Genomic DNA, 11,006 nt, shown 5'->3' on the forward strand with positions numbered 1-11,006 from the left:
ATTAAAAATTAAAAGAGAATTTTATCACCTTTGATAAAATGGGTTATTTAACCAAGAAATACCAATTCATTACATTTATATTTATGTATGAATTATGTTTATCTTCTAAAGATAGAAAAGCAGTGTTTAAGCTGAGCCTTGTGTTGCCTTACATGTGAAAGATGACTCCAAGATCTCACAACGAGGAAAACAGCTTAATAATTTAATACTGTTACTGGACTGTTATTTGATATAAACAGATACCCGAACAGGAAAAAGATGAAATGGTTTATCTCTAAAATCATTACAACTTTTTATTGTTAAAATGCAAATCACTCCAAAATCCAAGTAGCAAACAATATTACTGAACACTGCAGCTATAATTTTAAATCATGCTTTTTATTTGTTTTTGTTTCTAATGTCTCTGTAAAGCACTTTGAACCACCTTGTTGTTGAATTATGCTATACAAAAAAACTTGCCTTGCCTTGCCTTGCCTTTACACCTTTGCCTACTTTTCAGTCCCTGCTTTAAGGTATTGAGTAATGGCCAGAAATGTGGTTTTGTATGACATGATGTGAAGCTGTCCTTTGACAATATACAATTTCATTATTTTATCATAAATTTTCAGATTGCGCATGAAGTGAATGAATTGGAATCTTGACGGTTAAATCCCCCTAATAAATATAGTTCTGGTTCACTTCATACTGGCAGACATTTTCATGTACACTTATATGACACAAGCATTTGTCAGTGTCATGTGTCAGTCAGGTGATTCATTTAGCAAAAGTAAGCAGATTTTTCCAATAATTACACGCAGCCACTGAATCCAGTAATCTGTTGTGGCCAAGAGCACCCACAGCATGAAGCAGAACTACTTTTTAAGGATAGAACTGGACAGCTTGCTGTGACTCTATCATTACTTTTACCTCACCTTTATTTTTGTGTCAAGGTATAGAAACTAGTCCAAATGGAATATGCTTAAAGCAAATAATGGTAGATGAGCAAAACTTTACAGTTTAATGTCTCCGTGAAACAAAACTGGAATTTCCACTATGTTTTCATGTAAAGCTTAGACAGCGAATATTTGCTTTCAGTAAATGGCTTTTGTGAGCAAAGTTTAAAACCAATGCTGTCCCTGCAATAATGATCCCCTAGAATCAGCAGTGCGTCACTCATCACCACACTGTGTGCATTTGGATTATGCCTCACCAGCATGTTTGACTGCCCTCAAACATTTGACCAAAAGTAACCACGGTAACCGTCTCAAAAACAAAGGGAGGCTCAGACCAGGTCAACAAAGACTGGGATTCTCCCCCAGATGATTAGGTTACATAAATGATTAGTGCCCCAACACAAGACCCTCAGTAAGCCTCTAAAATAACTCACTGCCCTCCAGCTAAGGCCTTAATTATACTTTCTTGTTTCTGCGAGTCCGTTAGGGTCTGAGCAACTGAAACTTCGTCATCATACACTGAGTGCGAAGGTCCGTACGGACATGCGCCTGCTAATTTTTTGAGAATGCTTGAACTCCACCCCAGGGATTTTACATTACAATACATCAACTGTGCATGTGTCCCAGATGCAGTCCCAGACGTTAAAGAAGAATATCAGGAACGACTACTTTCTGTGTCTGTCTCCAACTGTCCGCAACAGAGTATAATCAAGGTTTAAGAGGAATGACTACTCTGCTGTACTGTCTCTAGCTGTCCGTGTCCATAACAGACTATAATCAAGGTGTAAGCAGTGGTATACCAACACTGACCTCCACTAGCTATCTGTTGATCAAATATCCAGGCAGCTAAGGAGTCATTTTACAGAAAAATGATTGAGCATATGACTGTGCATGCTATGCCCTACTTGTATCTCAAAGAAGCTACAAGTAAAAAAAAACCAAGAACAAACCAATAAAATAAAATGAGAAGGACATTTTAAATTTGAGTAAATCAGAGTTTAAGAGTTTAGATTCTTTATCATAATTTATTAAACCAACACTGCTGAGATTAAGTGAACTGTTCAACACTTTTCACTTCAGTATTAGATTCTCTCTACTACTACCAAATAGACCCTCACCTTTATTCTTTGTGGCCTCTATCAAAATCAAAGTGCTTTTAACCATTCCTCTGAGATTCTGATCCACATTGACATGATAGCACTACACAGATGTTGCAGATCTGTGGGCAGCGCCTTCAAGTTACTAATCTTTTGTTCCCCCACATCCCAAACACGCTCTTTTGGATCGAGATCTGGTGATAAACAAATAAAATAAATGTATACTTTATTGATCCCTGTGGGAAAATTCCTCTCTGCATAAATGGGCGCCCGGGGAGCAGTGTGTAGGGACGGTACCTACCTCAAGGATACCTCAGGGTAGCCATTCAGTGGATTCGAACTCCGGACCTTCCGGTCACGGGGCCACCACTCTACCTATTGAGCTATCCCTTCCAGTTGGTTATTTGATCACAGGGAACTCATTCTCACATTTAGGCAACCTGTCTAAAATTAAATGAGTACATTACATTACATTGTACATTATTATTTATAGCGCATTTAATTACAACAGGAGCGTTGACCAAAGTGCTGTACAAGAATACAACATACCTAATAAATTAACTTAGAGTACTGATAGCAAACACCAAATATGAATTAACAAATAACTCTCATGCTGTATTAAAAGCCAGTAAATAAAAATGCGTTTTAAGCATACATAACTGTTCTCGTGCTGATAGCAGTCATTAGATGATGCTAGCTCTGTGTTCATAAAAGAGCAACAACAACAACAACAACAATACTCAGGTAGGTTGTGCCAGTTAATAATCATCAATTTCTACCAAACCATTACTCTACTTCACTAGTTACTCTACTTTGCCTACTCTCTGTAAGTCCTAGAGAGGTGTACATGAATATCTTAGTAGAATATCTGGTGACATATCTGGAACTGATGACTGGTATTTTCACACTACTGTCAGCAACCCGTATGTAAAAGTTGTATTTATCGATAAAGGAAATTAGAAAGATCAGGAATGACCAGTAGTAGGCTGGACACTGATTGTCAATATATTTATATTTATTATATTTTGAAAACTTCACTCAAACATGCCATGTAAAGAATATCACACAATAAACATGTATCAGGATACACTGCGCTTACAGTTTAATCAATTTAATCTTGTTTACTGCTTCCTGCAGTGGCAGAGTTTTAAGTCACATGTCCTTTATCTCTGCACATGCATTTACACATATGAAAATAAACAAAATTTATATGTGTTTATTGAAATATTGAGGCAAGCGCTCTTCTGACCCATCAGGGTTACTTTGTTTTATTTATACTAGTTCTATTGAAGTTTACTGAGAGGTCCTATCTATACAATCTCAATCCAAAAGAGATGTCTCTATCAAAAATCCCAAATTACTATAATGGCTGTATCAATGAGGATTTGTCATCATACAGACCATCATGGGAAGCAGGATGGCATGTCTCTTTGGTTCCTGTGACATTAAAAACTAGTCAGTCCTGGATGGGAACAAGTCCTGAGGGAACCATGGCAACTGCAGTGAAAATGTCAAACACCAAAGTAGAGGAATTTTAGTGTCTGGACTCTCAGGCATTCAACTTTGTGTGTGTTTAGATTTCATACAGTTTTCTACTTACTATTAAATCAGAGACATCCATTTGCAACTGTCTAAAGAGAGTCACAAAAGTTAAAGCTACATAATTAATCCCTATTCAGCACGCTTGTCTATTCACAATGAAACCCACCTGAGGCAGCTTGGCACACAGTTAATATTTCACCCTGGCTCTCTCTAGCTTCTGGAAATTAGCCTGAGGTTGCTGGCTAATTCCAGCAACTTCATGTAGCAGGAGGGTGTTAGAGGGAGTAAGAATAGTACTACATTGGGCCTCTAGGACCAGGATAAATTGCTTTAAGAGTGCCAGAGAAGCACAGGCATTAACATTGAGACACCAGCATCAGCACAGAAGTAACCGACCCATCAAGCACAAATGGGCTCCAAGTATTATGACACACAACAGGCCGCATTTTCCACAGACAACTCTACTCACTTGCACTTAAATACACACGCACATACACACTCACTTAACACTGCAGTGCACAAACACTGTTATTATTACAAGTGGATCTCTACTGGAGTACAGCCAATTTTTAGTTCTGTGGTTACCATCAGCCATGCTTTTAAACTCTGAGTATAAACACCAACAATACAAGACTTAACAGAGGCAGTTTTACTACAACTAGTACTTATTTGGATTTTAATTCTTCTAGTGGTACTTAAAATGCTCATCAATTGCCTGTTTGTTCTTAGTCAAAGTACCGATTTAACAAATCCATTAAGCATAATGAACTAAAGCACCTTGACAAAATTAATGATTTACCCCATTCAGACTAGAGTAACAGGGCTGCATTTGAACATGTTGTTGTTGTTACAAACATGTACTATGCAGACCTAATGTGAGTTTCCCTAGAAATTCCAAACTGCAAATTTAAAAATATTATCTGTCTTATCATTATAAGAATCTTCCTCCCATAAACCTTCCCACCTCAGAAGTAATTTTTTACTCAAATTAGGATTCAAATGATCCCGAAGTAAGGTAGAAACTTAAGTTGGAAACTTTTCCAGGCTATAAGTGGCTGCACAAACAAATAGATGCATATAAGTGAATCATACAAGTTTGCACTTGCAACACATAGTGGGCGTGGCCAGAGGAAATGGAAACTGCTCTGGGAAAACAGCTTTCTCAGAAACACACTGCAAGCAGCATGACAACATAGAACTACCCTGATGGCTCTGCCCGTAAAGTGATGAAAGGGCACAATGCCAAGCAAAAATTCAGAAGGTGGTCCTTCTGCAAGTAATTTCTTGAGACAGGGTGGGGAGAATGCCATCAGCATTTATTTATCATACTATAGTCGCCAGTGTGTGAATGTGTGTGTGAATGGGTGAATGACTGAATGTAGTGTAAAGTGCTTTGGGGTCCTTAGGGACTAGAAAAGCGCTATACAAATGCAGGCCATTTGCAGGCCATTTATAGTACTACTGCAAAGCGATCAAGGATGACATTGCGATTGAAGTTAGATTATCAACTGCAAATGCATTCTGCAAGTGGTGATCTATTGTAAGAAAATAAGCTACAAGAAATAGATTTTTTTTTATTACATTTCCACTGACATTCACTGGGAAAAATTCTATAGCAATAAATATATACGTTTTTAAACACACAAAACGCCACATGTTACATAATTTAAATGTGTAGCCATAAACTACCAATATGCTGAAATTCAAATATGCTAAAATGTGTTTTGCAAATGAAAGTTATGGTTTTCATTAGCACAAGATAAGAAATTGCTTGACTGATGTCATTACATTGCAAAAGATATGATTCAAGATTCACACCTAATTCATGACTTCTTTTATGAGTTTCTACGAGTTTTTAAAAAGAAACCTTTTATGATTTGCGAAGCATGTTTCTGTGAAAGAAAAGATTAATCCTGCAGATATTGCTAAAAAACAACAAAAAACAAAAGAAAACAAAAAAACATATTTTTTATAGATTATTTTAGCAAATTCAAATTAGATTTGACAGTCTACACTTAGAAATTCTAAATACTTAGTTAGGGCAAGACAAATATTTCTTGTGCAGCCGAGAGGATGTGTGGTAACCACATAGCTTGAGTGTGTGTTTGCTTTGTAGTAGTCAATTTAAAAATTGCAGGGGCAGGAATAGCTCAGTAGGTAGAGTGGTTGCCCTATGATCGGGGGTTCAACTCCACTGAACTGCTACCCTGAGGTACCCCTGAGCAAGGTACCGTCCCTACACACTGCTCCCCGGGCGCTGTATTGGTGGCTGCCCACTGCTTCACTGGATGAATGGGTTAAATGCAGAGGAGTAATTTCCCTACGGGGATCAATAAAGTATACCTTATTATTACATTATAAAAAAAACATGAATGACACACACTGTCAAGGTGTGTACTATCATAAGGGCACACCTAGATTTGAATCAGGTACAAGGTAAAATGGAAATGTCATTACATAAGGAGTTTCGCCTGCACTTTTCCATATTGATGGAAGGGTAAACAGGGTCTCCAGTGTCAAAGAGAGGCACCTGGTTTCTTGTCTTCCTTGCTCTCCCTGGATATGGAGGTGTGTGTGTGCGTCGGTGTTCAAACCTATAAATAGAGGCTGTGTCTTCCCTAGCGCTCGCTCCAGTGGGATCCTCACATGTTTTAATTAAATAAACTGCTTCTATCGGGCCCAGCTGTGCCCTGCATCCCCAGTTTGCGTCAGTCAGCATCCGTGGTCAGGGACAACATAGAGGATGTGGTATCAGTGCATATGAGTACATGCAGACAGAGAAACTGAGGGAGGGAGAAAGTGCACAAAGAGAGAGAGAGTAAGCTGTGAAATTGGGGCATGGTGCACTAAAGCCACCTGAGTATCATAGGAAGCCCTGTTCAGGTGCTCTGGATGGGTTCCCCAATGTGCAAACCAGCAGAAGGAAAGGAGCTCAGTTCAGCTCTTTCATCCTCCCCTCTCCATTTCCCCTCCTAACCCTCTTGCCCTTTTTAATTGTGAAATTTCCTCTCTATACTCTGAACTATTCTGATTTACTTTTCAGTTCACATTAAAATGTGTGGCAGCCCAAAATGATGTATTTCATACATTTATCAAGGGGTGGAAAGATGGTCATACGTGTTGCTTAATGGTACAGGATTTTGTTGTTTAACTTATTAAACGCACATTGCATGCTGGGAGAAAACAACTGCAAAAGTAAAGGTACTCCTAAGTATTTTCTTGGATTATTTGTGTAGAATGTAGCAGCCGTCTCACAGAAAAACATTCTGAGAACTGCATTTTCAATGTTCAAATCTTTAAAATGTGGTCAAAGCTAAGGGAAGTTCAGACTACAATGTGGAGAGTGTGGTCACAGTTTATCAGATCAACACTAACATTAAAATGTCAACCCGACAGTTTTTAATACTCAGAGTATACACACCAGGTAACAGCATTTTGTATGTCTGATTGCTGATTTATCATTCAAACTTGTCTGTATCATATTATTATCAACTTATTTTAGGTAGGCACGTAGGTCCAAGAGATTAAAGCCATTCAAAATGATGCATTCTGTTGGGGAAACTTCATTCGAACTGTATCATTGTGTCATTGTTTCAGATGTTCAATTTATACTTATGTGTAAGCTCACTGATGCATCACTGACCACAGAATGTGAAACTTCTGCGTATGTCTCTGAATCAATAACACTGCCAGTGAGTAAAAGGTAAAAGATCACAACATATGATTAAAAATAAAGAACAAAACCACTCCCTTTTTAAGCACTATCGACAAACCTTCAGTTAAGGTCTGCTGCCAGAGCTCACCCAGGCTCCCCAAGTGTAAAAGACTAAAGTGAGGCTTTTAGTAACAGCAGCAAAGCTGCCTTGTTTTCCTGGTTACCATCTATAATTAATAGACTGGCGCTTCTGGTTCTTGTTCTGCTTCTAAACCAAACCCCATTAATCCATGTGACCATTACAGCCACACAATAGCTGACACCTAGGAAGATGAATACAGGCATGTGCAGCTCTCTGTCAGTTACCAGACACCATCAATGCTCGAGCTGGAAAATAGTCAACTAAATGAAGGATTTTCACATTTAGAGAAATCATTGGTCTCTGTTACTCAGACCCAACACAGGCTATTCCTGTCAGCAATGTTTTCTCCATATGAGAATTGATTTGATTATTGATTAAGTTGTCCAAAGCTTGTAAAAAGCGTGAATAGATCAATATCCATTTAGATGAGGAAGAAGTAAAAGCTTTTTCTTTGATGTTTTAGAAAGGCTACAGTTGGATCACATGAATTCTATGTCATCTTTTTTTTGTGCTGGTTGTAATGTTGGTGGTAGTGTTGGTAGTGGAATTAAGATAAGATAAGATAAGATAAGATAAGATAGAACTTTATTAATCCCTCGGGTGGGTTCCTCTGGGAAATTCGATTTCCAAAAAGCACAGCACCGACAGAAGTTACAGTTACAGAATATTATTTATATATATATATATATATATATATATATATATATATATATATATATATATATATATATATATATACATACACACATACACACACACACACACACACACACACACACACATATATAAATACAGAGACAAATATAAATAAAATATACGAAGGGGATAAATAGAATAAATAGGAATAAATATAAAAATACAAGTGAATTGCACATTTCAAGTATTGAGTCTATTGCACCATTGACTATTTACAAAAAGTATTGCACAAGGTATTGTACAGTGAGGTGAAGAGGCACTACAGCTTAGCTTGTCTTTCTATTTTAGTCAAACGAGAAGAAAAAACCCCAAATAATTCTGTATCATATGGAAATTATCTATGTATGCATAGCCATGCTGTTGCTCCTTATTTACACATTAAACATGCAAACGCCTCATGTCATCCTGTCTTGACTGTTTTTTCTTTTCTTTGGCTGTATAGTTTTGTGAAAGTGATCATGCGCATGACTGCATGTATCCATACATACGCAACAATGTGTTTTGTAATGTTGCTGCAACCCTGTGAGCAGTGACATCTCTCTCACCGTCCATAAATCCAATTAGTGGAACAAATTGGAGACAAAGTCCATATTTTATTAGGCGAATATCGATGTCGTCAATTTCACTGCACCCTGTAAACAGTGACAATAAATGCTTCTTATCATATCCGTCAGCGTTTTAAAATCCAGCTAAAGGAACAATTATTGGCAAGGTCCATATTTTATTGGGTGATATTAAGGTTTGTCAATATTCTTAAAGCTAATTAGTGGAAACTTATAATAAGCAAAGACAAAAGTCCACTACATTCTATGCCATCCTCTTTTTTGTGGTGGTGGTGGTGGTGGTGGTGGGAGGGTAGAAAAACTAATTGTCTTGCGATTTTATTCAAACACGGAGAAAAGAAAGGAAAGAAGCTGTTCTTCAGACAAACAATCTCTTGGTTTATTTTGGCTCAGATTGATGATTTGTGACATCTAAGAATAGAACTAAACCAAGCAGTTACTACTTCACTATGCTTTAAGAGAGCCTGGCTTTAACTACCAGCACAGTTAGTCCAAACAGGACATCCAGTCAGTAAATAGCCAAGCATCAAAGTATTTCTAACTTTTAAGCACTTTTAACTGCAGTCTTGACTTCCTCAAAAATGTCTGTTTACTTTCCTCTTCTCCTTGTCTAAATATAGAATAATATTCAAAGCCACGATTTTGCTCCTCATTTACAAAAAAACGTTGTATTTTAGCCTGCCTTTTCTGTTTTTTTTTTTTTTTTTAATCCCCTTATGCTATATGGTTTTGTGACAGGCTGAAAATGATCGTGTGTATGATTGGGCATAGCCTATGTATGGATGGATGCATGCATGTGTTTTGTAATGTCACTGTCAGAGCACCTGCAATTTCACTGCACCCTGTAAACAGTGACAATAAATGCTTCTTACCATATCTGTCAGTCCAGCTAAAGGAACAATTGTTGGCAAGGTCCATATTTTATTGGGTGATATTAAGGTTTGTCAATGTTCTTAAAGCTAATTAGTGGAAACTTACTGTAAGCGGAGGTAAAAGTCCAAATTTAATTAAGTGTACATCAAGGTAAGCGCGAAAGAATTAACTAAAATTAGGTAGCTGGTGTTAGTCCAAAATAGCATGCCTAGTTATCCAGGCTGATAGGATGAATGGGCCACGGCTGAAGCTACAAGGCCCTAAAATAAGGATGTGCCAGATGCTGAGGTGACGGGGATGTCCACACACACACTCAGTAAGGCACACAGAGAGTAAAAGAAGAAGAGAAGGGTGGAGATGATGGGAAACGTTAATGAATTAATTATAGGAGGTATTCAGGACATGTGATATTACACAATTGCATGTGACTAACAGGCGGCATATGATCTAGGAATGACTCGCTTGTAAGTGATCCCTATGCTCAGGTTGACACCGCAGATGTCATTAAGGCTCATGTATCCAAGATTCATAAAGTATATCAAAAAAAGAGAGAAAGAACTGTAAAATTAATATGACTCGGCGTTGATAAGTCTATCAGTGACATCAGGGTATCTGAGATGAGGGCCAAAATATCACATTTTTTTCTGTGGTCCCTGACGATACGATGAGCAATATAATCATAGCCGTTAGGCCTGCTAACATCGGGATGAATATAATAGACACGCTCATCAGTAATACTATTATTATAGTGTCCAGGTACATGGATATTATAGTCTGAGCTCCAGCAACCCAGATGGCCATCATCATCATCATAGATTGGAAGATGAGTACAGGCGCATGGCAACGTCTTTTCTCAGCCAAGCTGTCACACATGACCTAACAGCCCATACAAACAACCTCACTACATCTTCATCACCTACAATTTTTGGAATAAATTCATCAATTTGACTTGACTTACCGATTCCGGGGGCGGAGTAGATGAAATACAGTGCCGAGGTGGACAGCGTAAAAAGGAATAAAAGCCCAAGGAATGACCTTCTCCGGAACCGCAAATGTGTCGGCATTATACAGGCAACAGAAGCACACACAGGCACGTTCGCGTTTCTAAAACAATGGCAGATCCTTTTCGATGTATCCAGATGCCAGAGCCAGTAGTCCGGTGGCTGTGTGGGTTAAATGAGCCGAGTGGAGTGGTAGGGCTGCGGCAGCGATGAGCCAGGCGTCTAGGAAGTCCGTCTATTTCCGCGGCAGGGCGAGTATAGGACCACCAATTTTCAGGAAATGCACTTAAATTCCATTACTGTTTTTGGTTTAGGTTCGCTGCGGGTCCAATGAAGAAAGGTCTGATAACGGCAGCACGCTTTGAACTGGCCTGATACACTTAGTGTGAGACCATCATCTGGGTTTCACACTAGTCGCCGATGGTGTTGCCGCTCCTGCGTTTTGCCTTGCCTCGCCTGCCCAGCCCTATGAATGGAGCTGTCCCTCCGCAAAAAAAAAAAAAAA

At 38.4% G+C, this 11,006-nt stretch overlaps 1 protein-coding gene across 1 annotated transcript in view; it reads right to left on the minus strand.

Moving 5' to 3' along the window:
- b4galt5 (UDP-Gal:betaGlcNAc beta 1,4- galactosyltransferase, polypeptide 5) overlaps positions 1-10,987 on the minus strand; it is a 32,721-nt gene extending 21,734 nt beyond the window's left edge. The window contains exon 1 of the mRNA XM_085393659.1: positions 10,459-10,987. Within this exon, the coding sequence (XP_085249785.1) occupies positions 10,459-10,564 (106 nt within the window). The 5' untranslated portion in view covers positions 10,565-10,987. The remainder of the gene's footprint in view (positions 1-10,458) is intronic.
- Between the last annotated feature and the right edge of the window lie 19 nt (positions 10,988-11,006).

The sequence above is a fragment of the Rhamphochromis longiceps genome, linkage group LG20 (assembly GCF_057381845.1).
Source record: "Rhamphochromis longiceps isolate RC_006_pf linkage group LG20, R_longiceps_female_GT1.1, whole genome shotgun sequence".
Taxonomy (NCBI): domain Eukaryota; kingdom Metazoa; phylum Chordata; class Actinopteri; order Cichliformes; family Cichlidae; genus Rhamphochromis; species Rhamphochromis longiceps.